This window comes from Dipodomys merriami, unplaced genomic scaffold (assembly GCF_024711535.1).
Source record: "Dipodomys merriami isolate MVZ:Mamm:240054 unplaced genomic scaffold, mDipMer1.0.p SCAF_2, whole genome shotgun sequence".
NCBI classification, from domain to species: domain Eukaryota; kingdom Metazoa; phylum Chordata; class Mammalia; order Rodentia; family Heteromyidae; genus Dipodomys; species Dipodomys merriami.
The window spans coordinates 36,224,936-36,249,078 of record NW_027203381.1 but is presented as its reverse complement, the minus strand read 5'-3'; the positions used below and the strand labels follow the sequence as shown (position 1 = coordinate 36,249,078).

Genomic DNA, 24,143 nt, shown 5'->3' with positions numbered 1-24,143 from the left:
GAAATGAAGCTGTTGATTTAAGTGGTAGAGCGCTAGCCTTGAGCAGAATAGCTCAAGGACAGTGTTTAAGCTTGATGTAGCACCAAGACAAAACCAATACAAAACAAAACAACAACAACAAAAGCCACTCCATATGAATATTAAGCAAAACACTTGTTGCTAGTATGAATGATACTTTTATTTAAAGGTTGAGGGCAGATTTGGGGGCTAAAAGTAGCTTATTGAAACTAAAGCTCTAGGGTAATCTGCATAATAATTATCCTTGTTATTTTCCTACCAGAAAATCTGATGATGTGAAGACTTTCCTATGACCACATGGTGAGTTGGGGAAATAAGGGATGAAATTTGTGATTCCTAGTCTCAGACCACTGTTCCCTTACGGAAGAAGACCCTGAACTATACTCAGGGGAGATTAGCCCAAAGCTCACAAACTAGGTCGCTGGATGAAGTGCAGCGAGTCTTTCTTTCAATTTACAGGATGGAATGATGGGCATGGGTCTGGTAAATTGCACTCGCAATTATTTTCTTAATTATAACTGCAGGGTAATTTCCGCAAATAGAGTGCATAACAGAAAGATCCCCCTCCTCACATTAAGGAATAGGGCAACTGAAGGTCTCTCTTGTTTGTGATTATGTGGTGGGAGCTATCTGATATTTCCAAAATGTGGTTCCCTGTAATTTGATGTAGTTGACAACCTCTTCCTATGACATCTAAAGAAATAGTGAATTTGAAAAAGAAAAGGAGTTAAAGGAGTTAAAGTGTTTGTTGGGCATCACATGGACAAATCAAGCTTCTGTTGCTACAATGCTCACTTTTCAATGTGTGGTTCTAGTTTTGTATATTACATACCATGAACCATATTGTCCAGCTTGTATGTTTCCTTTAAGATACTTACTGTGTAATAACAATGCTCCTATTTTTTCTCCCTATTTACTTGATCATTTGAGGTTATTCTTTTCTGACCTCAGATAATATATTGTCTGTTGCCATTACATTTAGATGAAACAGATCCTAGAAATGCATTCCATTGACTTCTTATAGAAATAGGGATGGGAATACCTGGAAAGAGAAAAAAAAACAAATATAACAGAACTCCCCCAAATAACTGCCCTCAGCATGAATGAAAGCCAAAGCCAAAACCCAGTCTCAGCTAGTGAAAGCAAAGAATAACAAAGCCAAAGAGCAAAAATAGACACAAGAAGAGGTAACTGAAAGGACAGGAATGTAAAACCAAGACAAACTGAGCAAGAAGAGAACAAACATCCTGGGGAAAACATAAGAGAGATGACTCAAGGAAGAGGGAGAGGCCCAGCCTGGCCACTGAAAGAGACTGAGCAAGGAGAAGGACTTTGTTCTACTGTTTTCCTGCTTCTTCCTCCTTCCTCCTTAATACATTCCCATGTTGATTCTAGTAGTAAAAGACAGAGCAGGAGAAAAGTCAGAGCTTCGGATCTCATCATTGGGTCCCCTTTAAATGTACTTTCAACATTACAAGATGGAATAGGAGAAACCCTAGGTCTCCTTGGCACAGACTGAAATTTTGTAAATAAAGACCCAGAAATCAGAGAAAGGTTGGACAAATGGGATTGCATGAAATTGCAGAGCTTCTGCATGGCAAAAGATATAGCTAGCAAGATCAATAGAAAGCCCATGGATTGGGAGAAGATCTTCACTAGCCATACAATAGATAAGGGTCTCATATCTAAAATATACCTGGAATTCAAAATCCTCAAAGAAACAACTGCCCAATAAATAAGTGGGCTAAAGACTTACAGAGAAATTTCTCTGAAGAGGAAAAGATGGCCAATAGACACAAGAAGAAATGCTCAACGTCTCTAGCCATAAGAGAAATGCAAATCAAAACAATATCGAGATACCACCTCACCCCAGTTAGAATGGCTACAATCAAGAACTATAACAACAACAGATTCTGGAGGGGATGTGGACAGAAGGGAACCCTACTACATTGTTGGTGGGAGTGTAAACTTGTTCAACCATTTTGGAAAGTAATATGGAGGTTTTCAAAAGACTCCCCATAGAGCTCCCCTATGACCCAGCAATCCCACTTTTGGGCATTTACCCAAATGATCACAAACAAAGCCATACTAAAGCTACCAGTACAACTATGTTTATTGCAGCATTATTTATCATAGCTAAGATATGGAACCAACCCAGATGCACCTCAGTAGATGAATGGATCAAGAAAATGTGGTATATACACACAATGGAATTTCTATGTCTCCATCAGAAAGAATGACATTGCCCCATTTGTTAGGAAATGGAAAGACTTGGAAAAAATTATATTAAGTGAAGCAAGCCAGGCCCAAAGAAACATAGGTCCCATGGTTTCCCTTATTTGCAATAACTAGTATATGTCTGAGAGAAGCAGTAAAGGTCAGGTAAGTTGATATTAGGTGAAATGAACCCCAAGATAAGGACACAAATGTTTTTTCTTTCTTGCTATTGTTTCTAACATATTTATAAGATGATTTCTTTGTTGCTTTGTATGTCCCTCCCCCACAGTATAATCCCTGTTTTCACTGTATTTGATGTTGGCATAATTTAGGGAGGGGAAGGGAAAAAACAAATTGTTTAAATACGGATACAGGTGGACCCATTGTAACAATGAAAGGTACAAGATACTATGTCAAAAAAAGAACTTTACAACTTTGGTGAGTTGGGGGGGTAGGGGGGAGATGGGAAGGGATGGGAAGGGGAAACAAAGGAGGAGGCAACAATGCTTGATAAGAAATGTACTCATTACCTTGTTCATGTAATTGTAACCCCTCTGTACGGTATTTTCACAATAAAAACTATTAATAAAAAATAAATGCACTTTCATCACCAACCACCTCATCACCTAAAAATAATCCATCAGGTGATACCTTGTATTCTCACTGCTTTCTTCCAGTGAAAGGATGTATCCCACTAATTGTTTTACTTTAGAAAGTTTTCTGGCAATGCTGATTTTATATCCCTAAGTGCCCCCTAGTGACAAGGTCCAGTTTCAGAATCTCTTTCACACTTTCTTCTAACCCTTTCCTTTGCCCAGTACAAATGTGGTGACTTATACATAAAGCATCTCTTTTACCATCAATTTTTAAAATTTGGCATAGAAGAAGCCTTCTTAAGTAAGTTTAGAACATCAAAACAACCCATGACTGTTTTTCTTTATAAATTAATTTATAGTTGGAAAAAACCTATAGTCTCCTATAATAAGAACAACGTTACCCTTGTCACAGGATTACCAAGTAAGCTATTTGAGAATTCAATTTGTCAGGTTCTCCACCTCTGCTGTTACCTAGGATTAAGATTCAGATTTTTGACATAATGGCTTTCAGCCTGTGAAACAATACATCAGCAGCATAGATAATAAGGATGACATCATGTTCTTTTCCTGATCACTTTGGAACTTCTGCAAGTGGTGCCCAGTAGCTTAGAGAGGAGACATTGCAAGTGCAAATGCTTAGGTTTCAACACAGATTCAGTAATGTGTGATACTGGACATGGTAGGCAAGTTCTTCAGACCTCCATTTTAGGTTGAGAATAGGAATAACCCATAATGGGAATAATAACATTTATAAAAGATTGCTACGGGATTAAATGAGATACTATTCAGAAGTCTCAGTAAATTATCAGCATAAGTTTAAGGCTTCACAAAATGTAATTACTTAGATGTATAGCTCAATAGTTGCTATAAGCTAGTCCTGTCTTACCTTCTCTCTCTAAAATTATTTGGTAGAAACAACATTACTGTTCAGAGTCAAATGACCTTTACATAGATTGTGGGCCATTTTTACTTGTAATGCATCTATTTTTAGATTCTCTGTAGAAGAGTCAAGGGCCCAAGAGATTAACTAGAACATTCCATAAATCCAGTTCTGTTGTGCCACATTTAGCAGATTTTCTGTGGATGTAAATGGAAAATGGGAGACATTATACATTATCTTCCTCTGTCCTCTCATTGCTTAGAAGATTCCAAAACATATCCTTATTTTGTGGAGATGAAAGGCAAAGGGATTTCATCTATTGTTCTCAATGATAGAAGGACCAGTCACTGAAGAGGTATATCAAGGGCTTTGGGAGGTGATACTAGGGGTGTGAAACCCTCAAGATCAGCACAGTGTTTCCCTGGTTCCCCTCAGGCAACTATTAGAGACAGAAATGTGTTGAATTCCTTATCCACTTCCTGGGGGGAACACAAAGTTAGGGAGTACTGGGTCAGCAAGTGATCTTGAATAAGTATCCAGGTCTAGGATGCTTATGCGAAATTGCCTCTGATTCTATATTTAAAACTGTTAGTTTCAAAGATATCTGCCTTTTCTCACTTCCATTCCTTAGTCCTATTTCCATCACCTATTTCAAACCTAGTTACAAGAGAAACCTATCAACACGAAGAAAACAGGATCTGCCTGCTATTGAAATTTTCTCTCTGATGTAATCAGAACACTAGAAAGATCTTAGCTGGTTCCCTGAGGAGAAAGAGATGTGCTGCACTAGGCTTTGTTAATTTTCCTTTTTATTTAGTCAGGATCAAATGCTCATTGATGAATGTATTTTAAGAGATCTCTAAAATTATACCTCGGGTGTGGTTACAGTGTATCACTATCACAAGAACCCCAGCAATTCCAATGAACTTGAGGCAGACAAATGCCTTCTCTTTCTGAAAAAAAAATCGTCACAATGAGTCACAAGCTGAGTATACAACAGTGGTCCCTGGCATATAATTTGTTGTTGTTGTTGTAATGTTATTAGGCCCATTTAGACACTTATTTTCATTCACTCGAAATCAAGTGATTGAAAATAAATGTTCTTTATCCTCATGGTGTCCTAGTGTGTCACATTTATAGTTGAAGTAATGTTTTCTGAAACCTATTTTCTGTTACAGTTTGTGGCTTTGTTCTTTTGTGGGCCTCTCAGTCTCCCTAGGATTGCTGCAGTTTTTAAAAGCTATTTCTGCTCAATCCGTCCTGTGAAAACTGCATGGAATAGTCCAATCTCACTGATCTGGATCAAGTTACAACCAGTGGAGTGGGGGAGGAAGAAGTCCAACAGCTAAGAAACAGCACTGGAGAATGGGTAGTGTTAGCAGTCTTGTGATGAGAATATCTAGTATATAGCCTAGGAGAGTGCAGTAATTCAATGTGCCATGATACTACAGTTACCACTGTATATCTGCATGCATCTACATGTACTTCTATGATACTACAGTTGGGCCACCCTAAAGATAGTGCTGATTAAAAATTATTCACATATTTGTTATGAATTTAATACCATAATTTATCTACCATATAGTTGGCATCCCATAAGTTATCGATAGATTAGTAAGTGCATGAATGAAACTTTACTATGGACTACTACTTGGCTTTTTGAACAATGTTGTTGAAGCACACTAGTCAAAAGGCCAAAATTCAGGATGAATTTCTATGCATCCAGTTAGTTGGATTTTATTCTCTAATGACAATTTACAATTCCATTCAGGCTCCCTGAATGCTGTAGAAGAATGTGACGATTAGATGGATTGGATTGAGTGCAAAATTACAGTCAGGATAATCTCTACATGTGTTTCCTTGGGGTGTTACTAATCCCATAATGTCAAGAGGATTACATACAGGAATATAAAAAGTTCAACTATGGATCCAGGCATCGTGACTCATGCTTGTAATCCTAATTACTCAGGGGGCTGAGTAATTAGGATCTATCTGAGGATCTTGATTTTGATCCAGTCCAAGCAGGTAAATATATGATATTCTTATATCTAATTAACCAGCAAAAAGTCAGAACTGGAAGTGTGGCTCACATAGTAGAGCTGCAAGCTGTGAATGAAAAAAAAAAAAAAACAATACCCCAAACTCAGCAAGAGTGCAAGGTCCTGAGTTTAAGCTTCAGTAATGGCACAAATGTAAAAACCAACCATGGGTAGTGGCATCTATTTTGATGAGATGTTCTGTTAACTGTGTAGTTGGAAAACTGATCATGAAAAGCAGCCATTTTTACTTTACTAATAGTTGCTCCTCCTCACCAATCCCATTGAAGTCTAACAACATCTATGAAGTTTGCAAGTACCAACAAGCTTCCTTTGAAAACAATGTACAAAGTTTTTCTCTTAATAAAATGTCTAGATTTTATTTGTTCTTCAGACACACTGAGGCTATCCTGGCATGTACATATATCCCAGAGTACAATCTTAATTTTCTGTTTTTCATAAATATTTGCAGAGAAAAAAGGCAAAAACTAAGCAAAATTGCTTCTACTCTTTATGTAAAATTTTCCTTTATAAGATGGGAAGCTAAATCTGGAATGGAAATAAGAAAGATAAAAAGGTTTTAGGAGAGAGGGAGCGAGAGAAAGAAGAAGATAGGATGGGAAAGGAGAGGAAAAGAGAGAAGAACGAAGAGGGAAGGCAAAGGTAGAGGAGAGGAACTTACTACTAATCTATTTAAATTTTGTAAATAGTGTATATCAGAAGTATACAAGCTAATAAAGGGGAAGAGATAAATATCCACTTGAGGAGATATGTTGGACAACATGCTTCAAATTGTCTTGCAATTATGTTGTGGCAAGTATGGAGTCACAAATGTTCTAAGATAACCATGCACAGGAAGAGCTTCTTTTCAATCAAGAGGAGCTGGGAAATTTACAGAATTGCCTGGAGAAAGGACCTTTAATCAGAACCCTGAGTCAAAGCCTGGCTATGGGAAAGGAGGGCTGTAGAAGTGAGAGAATTCAAATGCTACAGGACACATATGGCCAGGAAAGGGTCTTCTGGATCAAGCAACTGATAGAAGCCCAGTGGAAGGAAGTGAATCAGCAAGCTGAGGAGGTATCCCGGTGGAGGGGGCTCAGGAGAGAAAGGGAAGTTTCCAGATGACCATACAAAGGAATTGGCCTTTTCTGCTGAGGGTTAAGAAACCTTTGAACTATTTCAAGCTCAGGAATAACACCTGGTAAATTCATTCTAGCTGCCATAGTACATGAAATACAGAGGAGTCAGAGGGGATTCAGGGAGATCAGCTAGGAGGTTGTATCCATGGCTGATGGGTGATGGTAGTGCACGGAAAAGGACAGAAAGGGACAACATGATAGACATTTAGAGGTGAAATGGATAGAACTTGCCAACTGAAAATGTGAGCTAAAGAAGGGGAAGTGTCAAGTTTTATGAGCTAGGAACAACCAGATAACTGACCTAAAGATTTAGAAAAGGGATGGGGTGATGGGGTGTGACAATATAGCTTAATATGTTGCTGATGTTCTGAAGATAGTCTGTGAGATTGCATGATATCTTGAAGAAAAGAATAAGGATTTAAAAGCAACATGAGCCTAGAAACTCATGTATAAACTCCAGGTAGAAGAAGATGGCTTCTCCAAAATATGGAGAAGGAGCATTCAATAAGGAGAGGGTAGCAAGCAGATAGTGGCTCTCCCTAGTAATTCTAGCTTCCCTGAAGACTGAGATCTGAGGATCATGGTTCAAAGTTAGCCTGGGCAGGGAAGTCTGTGAGACTCTTATCTCCCAGAAACTACTTTTAAAAAGCTGGAAGTGGTGCTATGGGCTCAAGTGGTAGAGTGTTAGCCTTGAGCAAAGAAACTCAGAGATAGTGCCCCTACTCCTTGAGTTCAAACCCCAAGACAGGCAAAAAAAAAAGAGAAGAGGGTTATAAGATGAAGACAAATCAAATCAGATAGACCATGAAGTATCTTTAAAATTTAGCCACACAGAACAAACAGTGGAGTGTTTGGTACAGAAGCCATAAGGGAGGGAAGAGAAGCACAGGTATGGAGGAGAGACAAGGAAATGGATAAGTCTTAAAATGTGTGGCTGAATAGAAGAACTAGTTGGGAAAAGGAAGCGAATAAGTGAGAATGGGGATAACAGATTGTAATGGAGGTGAATATGATCAAGTACATTATATACATGTATAACCAGACTGGATATTTATACAATTACTATACACTAATTTAAAAAGATGACTAAAGGAAAGAACTATATTTGAGCAGATGAAGGATTCAGGGAGGTTATCTATCTATCTATCTATCTATCTATCTATCTATCTATCTATCTATCTATCTATCTATCTTCTAATATATCTATGTATCTATGTATCTATCTATGTATCTGTCTACTCATCCATCCATCCAGCTGTCTTTAAAGAAGAAAACAACATTGTATATACTGAAAATAAGAGGCCAATGGAGAAGAAGTTTACAGATTAAGAAGTGAGCAAGCTACTCATGAAATCATGGAGCATAAGCATCAGGAAATAGCAACTAGAAAGATAAGCTTTTAGGATTATATTTTAAAAAGTTATTTCAGAAAATGGATATAACCAGGGAAAGATTTCAGAAGTTACTTTGAGTATATGTAACAATAATAAGATATTATAACATATCAGGTATAAGTCTTAAAGTCATAATCTCCCACTTATTCCTGGTCCCTCTTCAAACATGTTAGTATTAAATCCAATCAAGTTAAGTATACTTTGGGGCTTTTTTGTATTATTCTACAACTGATGTCTTTTGGCTTTGAAAGGATGCATTTTGAATATATATTTCTTTTAGGGTGAAACATTTAACTGGAAAAGATGAAAACTAGCTGCAGAAAAAAAAACTTAAGTATGTCATGCTATTCGTAATTAACCTGTTCGCTTATGTTTGTTTATTTCTTTACCTTTCTTGGTTGCTTCTTTCTTCCCTTAGCACCTACACAGTGTCTGGCTCACAAGAAACATACTACTAGAAATTAACATTTCTTGTATGCATTATCCTGCCCATGTAATTGTAGCCCCTCTGTACAGTATGTTCTCAAATAAAATAAAATAAAATTAAAAAAAAAGAAATTAACATTTCTATTTGTGCACGTTTCATCTCTATGAAGAGAAATGAGTCTTCAATGGCCCTTCAGTCTTGAGATATAGGTTCCTGTAAGGTTATTGCTTTTTTATTACTGTTGTTTGTTGTCTGTTATTTGTTTTTCTTTGTAAAACTATGGATACTCTCACAAAGTTCTCTCTCATTTTCTCTCTCTCCCTTATCTCTCCCTGTTTCTTCTGTTCCTTCTGCCAAACACAAAATATATGTTCATATTTAGGAAGATTTTTACATTGTACATTGAGGATTTGAAGAAAAGAACCCCTTGTAACTCATTCACTTAGAATCACCAGACTTTAATGTTAAAAGAATCTTTGACACCACCTCGTCTCCCCACCAATTAGAACACATGCTCTTTAATGGATGACAACATTTATAATGGTTAAACTGGTGGCCGGAGCCCATTCTATAAATTGGTGACCTTGCATTTCTGTGAACATGGCACAGAGCTAATGCCCAGGGAAGAGGTAAGGGATCTGAATGTTTGTTTTTTGGCATGATGTTTTTCATGCATAACTGCTTAATGAATGGTAGATAATTGGGATTTATTGTTCAGAATTCTTTAGTTAAATAAATGAGCACAGATCTTCAGATTAATTGAATATGCCAGAGGATCCTCCAGTTTAGTACAATTTTCCCTCCAGTTTAAAATTAAAACACTCTGGAGAGGTGGGGGAAAGAATGCCAGCAAGTATGGCAGTGCCTTTCTGACATGTGGCACACAATCTGTGAAGGCATTCCTACATTTGGTCCTATACTTTGAGAAGTAATGGAGTAGGAAATTACATCAAGTAAACTATTTATTATTCTGTGGAAAAGGTGGTAGCACTCCTTTAAGAAAAAAATAACTTTAGAACAGAACTTCTGAAAAGTTTATTCATATTGTTGAATTGTGGAAAAGTCCTCTCATTTACCATGTTCTGCTTTTGCCTTTGGTAGAATCAAATCCATGGTAATCTACTTTGAGTCACATTGGAAATACACAGCTCATAAGCCTTGGAGGAGAAATCCAAAAGCATAGTTTCTAAATTAAACCAGCCAAAGAAACAAGTTATACTTTCATTTCTTTACTTACCCTGCCCTTTGTCTTTATTTATTGCTGAGAGGACTTCTGTGTTTCAAATATTATAAATATTTCTAAGATTTCTAGATTCTTGGTTAAACATAATTCTATCAGATTCAGTAATAATTTTCACTTATGACATGTCTAGAAATTAACTGCTTTCTTTGTAGTAAATTTACCTAAGATAACAAAGCAATGTTTGTCAGTCAACAGCTGGGTCTAGAGCGTTTGGTATTTGCTCTGGTGAATTAAGGTACAGCACCTCTCATTGTCTAGATTTTTCTTTTCTTACCTCTACTGTCCTCTCTCAAACTAATGACTTTAATGACCTATAGAGAAAATAGTCCATCTCTTCCTTTGTTCTTGTGTAGTATGTTATTGTCCATGTGTGAATGACACTGTCCACAGTCACCTAGAATGGTCCAACAGGACAGAGTTAGGGCAAATTAATGGGATGAATGTAAGGGCTGGAGTTCTATGACATGGGTCCTTTCTGAACTCTACAACTATACCTGTGAGATAGTGGGCAAGAAATGTGCCTTCTTTGGACAAGTTTTGTGTTTACCATGAGGAGATAGCAATACCTGTTGTCAAGGGACTATTGGATGGCTGAATGAGATGGAGTTATGACTGGTGGATGCTGATGAATACATTGCCATTGTGCAGTACTTTGGCTTTGGGAACTGTCTAAGCATTGTGGGGAATCCTCGTCTTAATACTTGATTGGGAAAGTTCTAGTTCTGACTGTTCCAAAGGGATTCAGACCACCTACTACAGAAGCTGTGGTCATTTGAAGGAATTTTGGACAAAAGCAATCAAAAGGGAAGAAGGACAGGGAAAGGGAAGAATGAACAGTTGAACACAGAGTGGCCCACCAGAGAGTAAACAGTGATTAGGGAGAAACTGAGGCTGTCTAGTATCAGGGATTTTTGAGATGGGGATAAGTTGTACTATTTGGAAATGAATCTCATCCATTTTTAATTTCAAATGAAGGTGAGAGAGTGAATTAGACAAAAGAGTAGGGCTCAAAGCCACAACTATAGTTATATAGTTGTGATATATATATAGTCAGTGATATAAAATTCTGGGCTGAATAATGTAAAAATAAGGTTAACAAAATAGTGACAATGTGTTTAATCACAAGCATTGCTTTAAGTCCTTATAATAAAACAATATTCTTAACTTATTAGCGTTTTTAGAGGGATACTAATTCTTAGAGAGGGTAAATAACTTACCCATGTGCAGACCACCAGCCTTCATTTAAATTGATTTTTACCTCATTCTAGAATCCAGGATTTCAATATGCACAGGAGGAAAGGAATCTAAGATTAAGGACCAAGCCACCGGGGCAAGGTTGCTAGTGACAGAGAAAGAAATAGACTTCAGTTTCATCCATCCTTTCCATGTATGTGTGATCCACAGTAAAGCAATTGATTCAGAATAGGTGATCCTTGAGCATGTAACATAGGAAGGGCAAGGAAAACAACAGAGATCCTTCAATAGTTAGATGACAAATGATTTGATTACAATAACTAATGTAGCAGGAAGATAGACCAATGAGATCCTAGACTTCCTCACTGCAATAAACAGAAAGACTGCATGGAAACCTATAGCAAAGTAGTAGCATTTGCATTTTGTCTTGGAGAATACAGAATGATTCTGATCTAGTAGAATGTGCTCACCAGTATATCAGAGACATGGTCAAAAAACCACAGTCAGATAGACCTCGCCCATGGTAGGACCATGGGAATGATGGGGTGAGGGAAAGGCAATGATGGAGCTCAGATAGAACCAGGAAGCCAGAGTTCTGTGATGAAGACTTCAAGAGACTTTCCCAGGTTGAAAAAGACCACAACTAGTACTGATACCATTTCTATTGAATGACTAGACTACAGTTGGTAGAACAAACTCTGTTAGAATTAGCAACTCCCATCCAAGGCTATAACAGCAGCCCAAGGCAGAAAGTAAACATGGAAGAGGGAGATCCTTCAAGAGAATATATTAAGAATAAACTCAGGATGCCCTTTAATGCAAATTGTTGAATAATATTGTACTTATTTTTTTCTCATTTGAAAGTTGCTTTATTTTCTAGTCTTGAGAAGTCTGAAAGGCTGGAGTGAATACCCTAACACTAGGTCTCTCCTGGTGACAGGTGATGGGTTGAATGCATGGTTTTACTCAATCTTCTCTCAGTGGGGAATACAGAGGTGCAGGGAGCCAGATTGCCTAAGGCCAGCAGGTGTCAGCATCTGGTATTTCCCAGCAACTCCGTGCATGCTGATTCTTGCCCACAGACAAGGTCACCTTTAGGAAAGCAGCATGGTGAAAGAAGGGTAAGTTCTTGCTATCTTGCTGCCCAGGCGCAGGTGTATCTGGTTGTGTCTCAGCCCAAGCAATGTTTTCTACAAGGGACTGGTGAGAGGGTATCTATGCACCTTCTCAGATTTTGGGGCCACTCGCCTGCTCCTAGTTTAACCAATAGATAAATAGCATTGTCTTTGTTGTTTATAATTCATGTAGCTCCTTTAATTCATGGAACACTTTTCCACATAAATAGAAACAATAAAGAAAACAAAATCAAGATCACCATTCAGAGAGGTAAAGAAATATTCCCCTAGCTGGGCATTAGTGGTTCACATATAACCCTAGCTACTCAGGAGGCTGAGATCTAGTGAATCATTGTGGGAAGTCAGCCCAAGTAGAAAGGTCCTGGATTTCTATCTGATTAACCAACAAAATTCTAGGCTGCAGGCATGGCTTAAGTGGTAGAGTATCACCAGAACAAGCACGCAACCGGAATAAGTGGGAAGCCCTCGTGGTGGCTCATGTCTCTAGTCTTAGCTACTTAGGAGGTCAAGAGGTCTAAAGGATTGAGGTTCAAAGCAAACTTGGGCAGGAAAGTCTGTGAACCTCTTATCTCCAATTAAGTACCAAAAAAAAAAAAGTGCCAGAGGTGGAGATGTGACTCAAATGGCAGAGCTCTAGCTTTGAGGTACAAAGCTCAGGAACAGTGTTCAGGCTTTGAGTTCAAGTCCCAAGACCAGCCCCCCCCCACCCCCCCCCAAAAAAAACGATTAACTGTCTTAGGCCTGTTAGAAGGAAGTAAAATCACTGGACTGGTGCCATTCCCTTGATGGGGAAATTGGGAATGGCCACTATTCCACTTTATATTACTTCCCGGCTACAACTATATAGTAAGCAGCTTTGCTCTTCTACAGACCTCCACTGTGATGTCTGTTCAGCTTCACTGCAGGCTCAGATTAACTGTGGGCTGAAACTTGTAAAACCATGAGACAATCTAACACAACTTATACGTATTTTGTTCTAGTGACAGAAAACTAACAAATTTCAGTAGTATACAATTTACATGTATGTCACTCCTGCCACATCCAGATTTAACTTTTTCACTGAGAATATGATCTTTGGAAGGGAAACTCTAACTAGGTCACTTACAAAAGAAAAGATTGATTTTTTTCCTTTAGTTTTCTTTTTCTAGTTGCTTATGTCTTTTGCATTTATCAGTACCAAGTATTGCTTGCTGTTTGACTTACTGAATCCATTTTTAAAATCGCTGATGACTCAATTCTTTTTAAATCCCAATTACCTAGAATCTAAACTTTAAAATGTAGATGACTCTAAGGGATCATCTGTTTATTCTTGGCAAATTCGTCTCTTGTCACAGAAGTCTTTCAAATAAGTCATGTAGAAAATTTCAGCAAATGTGAACTTATTGAATTGATTGCCATCTCTTCCTTTTATTTAAAATGAGGTTGGGCACACCCTTAGTCATGTCAATCTCTTTAAAAAGCTGATGAAAAAAGTGTAAGTTGAAGGGTGTTTGTCAAATTAAAGAGCTCTGATTGTGGTATTACCATAAATAAACGATGTGAGTGTAGCAAATATGAAATAATGAGATTTAAGAACTCTATAACCAGGCTGGCATTCACAGGCCTGCAAGATCATGTGCATTTCATTAAAAGCAATGGAGTGTACCAGTTCATTTTGGCATTATTCATAATTGAAACATTTCAATTTTAGTTAACACACAAAAACTCATTTGAAAGTCAAATGAGAAAATCAGTTCTATGCTCCTATGTTGCAATTCCACCGTGATATCAGTTAGCCAAATTTAGCCTCAAGAGGAAGGAAGAATATCCAATACAATATGTGGAAAACTTCCTTTTCTTTTTTTTTCTTTCTTTTAAGAATCACAGAGAAGATGCTAAAAGTAATGATTTTGCAGCCAATTCAATAAAAATTGACTTGTGTTGTAAAAGACCCCCTTATATTACGCGATGCTATTCTTTTTTTTATTATTACTATTCTTAAACTTCTTGTGCCTTTCCATTTTCCTTTGTGTGTGTGTTTGTTTGTTTATTTTTGCTGGTCGTGGGGCTTGAACCCTGGCCTGGGCCGTGTTCCTGAGCTTCTTTTTTTGCTAAAGGTGAGCACTCTACCAAATGAGCCATAATACCACTTCCTGATTTTTTGAGTAGTTTATTGGAGATAAAGAGTCTTATGGGGTTTCTTGCCCAGGCTGTCTTTGAACTGTGATCCTCAGATCTCAGACTCCTGAGTAGTGAGGATTATAGGTAGGAACCATCAGCACTGGGCTATTTATTTATTTTTAAGATCAGCCCTCACTGTGTGGTCCCATTCTAGGGCTGAAGAGCTCTTCATCTCTTACTGGTTCATTTAGATCAAATAACCTCTGCATTCACTGTATTTGATGTTGGTATAATTTGTGGAGGGGAAGGGAAAAAGCAAGTCATTTAAATAGAGATACAGGTGGAACCATTGTAACGATGAGATGTACAAGTTGTTATGTCAAAAATGAACTTTGCAACTTTGGTGGGGGGGGGGAAGGAGTATTGGGTGTGGGGAGGAGGATGGGAAGGGATGGGAAGGGGAAACAAAGGAGGAGGCAATAATGCTTGATAAGAAATGTACTCATTATCTTGCCCATGTAATTGTAACCCTTCTGTACAGTATTTTCACAATAAAAAAAGAGTTTTTGACTTCCTGTTTTGAATTATTTCTGAATATATTTTTTCCATTATAACCTCTTCTTAAAAGTAAGTTTTACTGATTGTTATTTGCAGATATCCAACTTGAGTGTATATCTCAAAAAAGAAAAAAAAGGAAAGGAAAGAAACAAAAAAAGGCATGAAAATTCTTTGACTTCCTTGCTGAGACATGCTTGTGACTATAGTCTTCTGGTTCTGGGATGGAATTGTCTGAGCAGGTGGATATGGTGGATAAGGCTATAAGATTCTACACGTTATTTTGGTAACTTTCATAGGTATATACAATTATCAAAACTCAATGTGTTGAACACTGAACATTCATGTATTTTACTGTGTACCTCAAAGGGGCACTTTGATTTTAAAAAATGTAAGGGATTCTATTCTTTTAAAAAATGGTCACTAACCACCATCTGAATACTTTCCCACTTCTTACAGTGAAGAATTTAAAAAAGTAAATTCTGTATACTAAATTGGGCCTACCTGATTGACCAATTATGATGCAAATGTTAATGTATTCAGTTTCTTTGGACTAAGTGTCAACTTACTGTGATGTTCAAATACATAAAGCATTAAAACCCCCTTCCCTGTATCAGGATTGCATTTGCAGAGATGACTGCTAGTGCCACTTTATACCAGCAAGGGGAGTAGTTGCTCTTTGAGAAGATTTCCATCTTTTTCACCACTGAATTTCTCTATAGGCCACTTTAACAAGAGAAAATAAAATGACGCTTGGGTGTAGCCACAATGAAAATGACAGATCATTTGAATTCAGGAGAAAAAGATTGGAAACCTTGACCCTGTAAATGACTTCAAACTTCAATGAAAAGAGGAAAAACACTTGCAGATCAGCTTATTAAAATAATATGTTTGTGCCATTCAGATACTAGGAAAATAGTTAAGAGAACAGCCAAATTAACTATGGGCTGCCACTTTTTCTTTGTTAATTATTTCCATACAAGGATAAAAATTCACAACCCCTTTTCTCGCAAAAGAGAAAGACCCTGACAATTGCTTAGTTTCTTGCCGTGGATGTGAGACTGAAAATACTTGTTTGCACAAATTTACTATTTCCATGAATACCTGCAGTGGTTTGAGAGAAAGGAAGACTGGCAGAGCACTCTTGTGCCCTGTAGCAGAAGAGTTTCTAGGTAAGATCGTGAGGCTTTGAATCTTAAAGTTTATGGTGTATGTTTAAAAAAATATATCATCATGTTCATCAATTCTTATAAGATTTGTAAGGCTTAATTCTCACATAAGCTCAGGAAGGCTTTTGAAAAGTCTCTTTCTATCCCTTCCTACAGGTTTGGTAATCCTGGATTTATAGAGAAGAATGTTCAGGCTGACAATGAGAAGTACACCCTACAGCATGCAAAAGAGAGTGGAGGTTGGATAAGGTTTTTTTTTTTTTTTTTTTTCCCAATCCAACCTTCAGAATAACTGACTTGGTTGCTAATGTTACTATTATTTGGAGCTGGTGCCCCCTAGTTATGTCTGGGGGCCACATCTTTGTAATATCGGGTGCTGAATAGGAGATGTACTCTCAGGTTTGAGCACAGGAAACCAAACACAAGTAAACAACAATCCCTTCTAGGAACTGTGCCCAGGAGGAAGTTAATACAGTGCTACCCAGTGTAAGTGCCCCAGGGTGGGGTCACTATAGGTGCATACTTGGGAAAGTTGGAAGGGAGAAATTCTTCTTTTAATACCACATAGCTCTGCAGCTTGTGCACAGAGTAGGCTTCTAGTTTGGAAGAGGGTACAATCTGCTTTCAATATGGAAAAGGATGTGGCCCTTGGATATGCGTATTCCACTTTGTTAATTTTTAAAATTATCCTTTCATAGTTGTTAAAAGGAGTTTTGATTAAAAACACTGAGTGTGATGCATCTTGATCCATGTCAATCCTTCCAACATTCTTCCTCATTGCTCACAACCACATATCACCTCAAGTTACCTAGTTCCATTTTCTACATGTGCATTCTTTGATCATAAATCCTAACTGAAAATTTATTTATTTATTTTTGTGCTGGTCCTGGGGCTTGAACTCAGGGTTTGGGCACTGTCTCTGAGCTTAATTGCTCAACGTTAGTTAATTGAAGATAAGAGTCTCATGGACTTTCTTTCCAGGGCTGGCTTCAAACTTCAATCTTCATAGCTAAGCCTCAGTGAGTAGCCAGGATTACAGGTATGAAGCATTGGTGCCTATCGAAGATTTAATTTTAATGAATTTCCAAGAGATATTTCTCAGTTCCTCAGTTCAATAACCTTAAAAGCTGATTTTGAATTCCCTTCTGCTCATGTAGTAGAAGCAAGGCTTTTCTCTCTGAGTCTGTTTTAGGGAGGCATAGGAGTTAGAGTCATAAGAACCAATTCTTAGGACTTCACTGTGAACATTTTATCAAGCCTCAAATTTGAGCAGTTACAGTTTGGGCCTTGTCTTTGCTGTCAAGAGTCACAGGATTGGCTGTAATTGCAAATCCTTTCACTATGCAGCAAAAGCTTTTGAAAGAACATCAGGAAAAACATGTAACTGAAATGCCTCTACTTAAACCTGATTTTGAGTTTGCTGCTGACTGGGTATGTCTTGTGTTCTTCCAACAAAGTAGGAAATAAACCAAAGACTGTATCCAAGAGTGACTGAAACCTCTGTAGTAGTAGATAAAGGATAGAAATGAGAGTCAAGAAGAAAATATACAAAGAACCCAGAAATAGGAGACGTTGTTGATTTTAAGAGGAAATAGAAGAGAATGTATTAATGCCAATGCAAGGGAATGAATGGGAGTTTGTCCTGGTGTTTGGTTTTAGTTAGAAATGGGGTGCATTTTTCAGTAGAGCAGAATGAAGACTGTGTATAAATCAGTGAGGAATGAAATGGTGGTGGTAGAAGGCTCTGGGGTCTGGCTGGAGTGGTACTAAATGATTTACGCACACTCAGAAAGAGGCCAGGGTATCTTTGTGGTCAAAGGGGATATCCTGCATGAAACGAAGTCATGAGAAAGACCGCTGCTGCTGCTTCTTACCCTGGGAAAGGCACTTCTGCAAGGATTAGGTCATGTTGGGAAGTCTCACTGGATGCAAAGGTGTCCTGGGGCAAGCTATACCTTAGCAGGTCACCACAGATAAGCAAAAGGAATGCACCAGAAGCAAGAAGCTTGGAGGGGAATTTTATGTGTTTCATGTTGGGACAGAAGGGAAGAATTAGCTTTGGTACTACAGGGAGAGAAGTAAAAGCTCTGGGCTTTTCCATCTGCTAATTAGTCTCTGGAGTTGTAGTTTTACAGAAAGCAGAATTTTGTCTGAATCAGATAGGTTCTTTCCCTCTTGATGTTTCAAATATTATTTATGGAAGATGCTTACTTTCATTACCTTCAAAGATTCTGAATATTCGGTAGCCCTCTTACACTCATTCTTAGTGAATAAGCACTGACTGAGCTAATCAATCGTGCTCCCCAATGAGGTATATGTCATTAATTAATTAAAATAGGAGTCAATCATGGGCAAGATTTAGCTTATATATATTTTTTATTACTACCATTTGGAAAATTTAGGATAAGAGTTCTAGCAATTCAAATCTCCCTCTGAGGAAACTTCAGTCACCATTGCAATAGATCTTGGCAGCTCTCTCTGGGGGTTCCTTAGGCTGGCTAAGTGTTTTAAGATGACATGGGACAGTTTCTGAGCATGGAAGTGCGTTCTTGCCCATTTCATCTAGCAAATTCTAGACTAAGGTTTAGAACTGGGCCTGAGGGAGCAAGGTAGACATAGCAGGAAGTCTGTTTTCTTTTTACTTGCCTCAAACTCTGCATTTTTATTCCAGAGAAAGGTGAAAAAGTTCTTTGATGCATCTTGTGGCAGAGAAGAACTAAAATTCAAGTGGAAAATGAGGCTGAGGTTGTGGTTATGAGCCAAGGGTGGGTAGTGGGTAAATAGAAAAGTCAGGTGATGTATTCAGAAGAGTGAGGAATATGACCTTGGGAGTATCTGAAAACTCAAAACTTCAGAGTAAGCTACTCATTTAAATAGGTAATGATAAGAATCCATCCTTCATATCCACACTGCTGACTGAACAGAAAGGATACTACTCTTCACTCAAACCAGAATAGAGGATTGAATGCAAAGCCCTTAGTACCAGGTTTCTCAAATTTGGAGATCTTCATTACTCAGTGTTTCCAATTTCCTCTCACAAGCATTAGTTCTAAGACACTAGTGCACTTACTTTGATTTTCCCCAACTTCAGATCACCAATTCACTAGGTGGGCTGCTTCAGACCTTGTAGATATGGCTATTCATGCAAAGCCATGTTTTCAGAGTGGGCCTTTTGAACGAACATCAGGAAAAACGTAACCAAAATGCCTCCACTGCTTGAAAACATTAAGACATAAGCTCCCCACATTTTCATTCCCTATTGTGATGCTTTCCCTGATTTTCACTAGAAACAAACTCTTACAGGAAGCTCCCATCTCTTGAGCACCTGTTCTCTGTGTACTGGGGACAAACCTGATCATCTCTGATCTCAGGAACCTGTGCAATCTATGTGCACTGCTGTCCCTATTCTGTTTCCAAGAGCTAAACAACATCACCAAGCTGTGTTCTGGACACTAGGTTGGGCTTCTTGTCAGTAATATTTGACAGTTTACCAAGTACTTTCATGTCATGCTGCAGTTCTCTCACCTTGTGAATTTATGGTTACTGTTTCCGCAAGTTGACACATAATACCATTGATATTCACAGAAGTTATATGGCCTGGCTAAGTTCTATCACTCTTGGATCCTACACTACATCTAATACTTATCCAATGTTACAAGGAAAGAAAAATGAAAGCTTCTGACATAAATGTCTTTGCATTTCTTTATACCCACCTTTAAGTGTTGGTATTAGGGTTTCAACTCATGTCTTTGCTCTCACTGGGCAGATGCTTTACCTCTAACCCCTTTTGCTTTAGCTATTTTATTTCTTCTTTGGATATTTAATATTAGCATCCGTGGTATAAGGGCATTGCATTTTGGCATGTTCATAAATGCATCCAGTGTATGTTGCTTAGACTCATGTCTTTCATTACTCTCCCTCATCTCTGTTCCTTCCTTCCCAAACCAATTTCAGCAAACTTTACTGTTCTATTTTTACACTATACATAAGGCATTTGGACCCTGTTCACCCCCCTGTATGCCCTCCATTCTCCATCTCCCTTCCATTCACATCTACAGCCCAGGAAGGCCTTTCCTTTTCAGTTTCCTAATAGTCATTTTTGTTAAGGCCATCTTAATTGCTCAAAGGGGTTTCACCATTGTATTCTGTTCATACATGTATCATGCTTTAGGTATTTTGTATATATTATGTCTCCGCCTGCTGCTTGGGTCTAGCCACAGACTGTAATCGTCCTATCTATATACCTGCCATGTATCTGAGATGGCACGGGCACACTTCCATGCCTCCTTTCTTGGTTGATATGAGGCCTCACTAACTTTGGGCAGGGTGGCTTTGTGCCATGGTGCCCCTACTTTCTCCCTCCTATGTACTCGAGATGACCCTCAAGAACCTCCTTATCCTGTAAATATGTATTTTTTTTTAAAGCTGTTGCTTGTCTCAAAGAGAAATTCTACTCTCTGTGTCACAAAGCCCTTTTTTTGTCCTTGAGTGGTATTTTTTGTCTCCATGGTTCACATTTCAGCTCTATGCAGATTGCTCAAATCTCTGTCTCTGAAGTTCAGGTGGTGTTTTGGATCACTTAAGAAGCATCTCTTCTTGATCATATTACTCTCCAGATACCTTACTCTCTAGATGTCACATCCCTCGCTAGACATCCAGGCAGGTAGGGGCAGCTCTCTAGCAACTGTGAGGTCCCGCGTTCAGTGCCTCTAAGTAAAAAACGTTACAGAAGAGCATCTATTTTTTAAAATCCTGATATTTGATCATTCTAAAATAAGATAATAAGAACTGATCCTCTTCTATTAATAAATGCTTGTGGCTCACAGAGTACACCAGAGGAAACTTCTGAAAATTGAAATAATGAGCTTGGAAACGTGGGGAGGGAAAGCTGGCCTGAATTATTGGAATCAGAATCTGTTGAAAGCAATGCAGTATGATTAGCTTCAATACTATGATCAGTCAGGAATCAATGAAGTCTGTCTCAGGAAGCAGCTACTTAATGACGCAGATCCTTGCTTCATAGGTAAATCTTAGTGCCTAAACAGCATGGTATACTGGAATCACAAGGAAAACACATTCTGTATATACAAGTTATAAATGTTCTCTTGAATTCAATCTTGCAGACTGTTGAAAGGTGAGTTTTTACTTAAGTTAGATCAAATTGTCAAAATCGGAGTATTAGCAATACCTGAATTAATCAGGCTTTACTACATTCAGGGAGACAAGCCCTTTGAAACTGAAAGAATTTAGTCTGAAGTCCCAAGGAAGACTTTTAAAAATAAAAAAAATGGAGAGAACAGCAAATATGCTCTTTCAAATATACTAAAGATTATTTATTCATCAAGTTGATATAAGAAAATCTCCCTTCAAAGCCTTGGGTTTCATTTGTAAATTCCTCAAGGACATGGGTCACAGTCTCTCCCTGCCCTAAGAGATTTCTACACCTCAACAGTGGCACGTGGGCTGTGTGTTCTGGGAATCACTGTCATCAGACCAGATGCTGAGAAGCAGTGCTGTGAGGTTTCAGGTATACCATGTCTTCTGCTTCTTTGTCAGTAGCTGCATGAGAGCATTATGAGGAGGGTACTCACTGATTCCGGGTGCAGGCTGAAAGTAATTGGCTGGCCCCCATGCTGGAAAAATAAGAAAAAGGGAATTCATAAGGTTATCTTCACATTTAAAGGTATTTATAAAACCTTTGGTGCAGAGATGTCTCAAAACCTCAAAACCTTGGTATAAAACAACAACAACCCACAGCTGTATGGAGGTGGGAATGGGGAGTTAGTCAGCCCTTGTGTTCCTGAGCCTGATCATAGGGATGACAGCTTTGTGCCTATGGTCTAAACAGCAGGAGGTGGGAGCAGGGGAAGATGGGAGTGGGTGAGCTGGAAGAGGGTCATTATGCAAATATTTCTTTGGATTTATAGCAGAGCCAAGGCAGTTCAGTCCTTGAAACTATTAGCTCCAACAACAACAAACAAACAGAGCTGTGGCTCAAATGGTAAAGCCAGACTTGAGTATAAAACCTAAAGGATAGGGACCATGCTGTGAGTTCAAGCCCCAGTAACAGCACATACAAAATACACAGATTGACATTTAGGCAAATCAAGTCATGTGGTTTAAGAATTGATGAATTTATTAAGTCTCTGTCCTCTGTCCTATTCCACTTAACTAACCTACTGTCCATATGTCTCATTTATAATATTGCTTTCCTAACCCTAATTGAGCTCCAAATCCTTTTAACTCATATTTTCAACCAATCTTATGACAAATTACATTTGTATTAAAATATACTAGGTATACTTCCATTGGTGAGAAGTTCTATTATTTTTAGCATGATTTAAAAAAAATATATAACCAAGAACATTTTTGAATTGAACTGATAAGAATTGCCTAGTATAACCTTTCTTTGATTTGTTGTGTTTCTGAGTCTCTATTAAGAAAATTTCGGCCTGCGCCAAGGAGACCTAGGGTTTCTCCTATTCCATCCTGTAATGTTTTCAGAGTGTCTGCTTTGACTCTGAGATCTTTGATCCATTTGGAGTTGATTCTGGTACAGGGTGATCTATAAGGATCTAGTTTTAGTTTTCTACAAGTGATTAACCAATTTTGCCAGCACCGTTTACTGAAGAGGTTGTCTTTCTTCCATTCTATTTTTTTTTAGCTCCCATATCGAAGATTAGATGGCTATAGGTCTGTGGGTTCATTTTTGGGATTTCAATTCTATTCCATTGTTCCTGACGTCTGTTCTTGTGCCAGTACCAACCTGTTTTGATTACCATGGCTTTGTAGTAGAGTTTGAAATTTGGTATTACATGAAATTGCAGAACTTCTGCATGGCAAAGGATATAGCTAGCAAGATCAATAGAACGCCCATGGATTGGGAGAAGATCTTCACTAGCCATACAACAGACAAGGTTCTCATATCTAAAATATACTTGGAACTCAAAAAATTAAATCCCCCAACAAAAAATCTTCAAAGAAACAACTGCCCAATAAATAAGTGGGCTAAAGACTTAAAGAGAAACTTCTCTGAAGAGGAAAGAAGAATGGTCAATAGACACATGAAGAAATACTCAACCTCCCTAGCCATAAAAGAAATGCAAATCAAAAGAACATTGAGATACCACCTCACTCCAGTTAGAATGGCTATAATCAAGAACTCTAATAACAACAGATGCTGGAGGGGATATGGATAGAAGAGAACCTTACTGCATTGTTGGTGGGAGTGTAAACTTGTTCAACCACTTTGGAAAGTAGTATGGAGATTACTCAAGAGACTCCACATAGAGCTCCCCTATGACCCAGCAATCCCACTTTTGGGCATTTCCCCAAATGATCACAAACAAGACTATACTAAAGCTACCAGCACAACTATGTTTATGGCAGCATTATTTACCATAGCTAAGATATAGAACCAACCTAGATGCCCCTCAGTAGATGGATGGATCAAGAAAATGTGGTATATATACGCAATGGAATTCTATGCCTACGTCAGAAAGAATGCCATTGTTCCATTTGTTAGGAAATGGAAGACTTGGAAAAAAATTATATTAAGTGAAGAAAGCCAGGCCCAAGGAAATATGGGTCCCATGGTTTCCCTTATTTGCAAAAACTAGTATATGTCTGAGACAAACAGAAACTGTCAGATAAGTTGATGTTAGGCAAAATGAACCCCAAGATAAGGATTCAATTTTTTTTTCCTTTCTGGAGATTGTTTCCAACATATTTATAAGATTATTTCTTTGTTGCTTTGTATGTACCTCCCTCAGGGTATAAGCCCTGCTTTCACTCTATTTGATGTTGATATAATTTGTGGATGGCAAGGGGAAAAAACAAACTGTTTAAATAAGGTTACAGGTGGACCCATTACAACAATGAGATGTACAAGGCATTATGTCGAAAAACGAACTTTACAACTTTGGCAGGGTGGGGGCTGGGGTGGTGGTGGTAGGGGGGTGTGGGGGTGGGGGTGGAGAGTGGAAGGGATGGGAAGGGGAAACAAAGGAGGAGGCAACAATGCTTGATAAGAAATGTAC

The 24,143-nt window shown here is 38.2% G+C and overlaps 1 protein-coding gene across 2 annotated transcripts in view; it reads right to left on the bottom strand.

The window, feature by feature from the left end:
• Chst9 (carbohydrate sulfotransferase 9) overlaps positions 1-24,143 on the bottom strand; it is a 248,784-nt gene that overhangs the window by 76,226 nt on the left and 148,415 nt on the right. For both annotated transcript variants that reach the window (XM_070028650.1, XM_070028651.1), the window contains one exon: positions 21,696-21,737. In XM_070028650.1, coding sequence (XP_069884751.1) covers positions 21,696-21,737 — 42 coding nt within the window. The remainder of the gene's footprint in view (positions 1-21,695; positions 21,738-24,143) is intronic.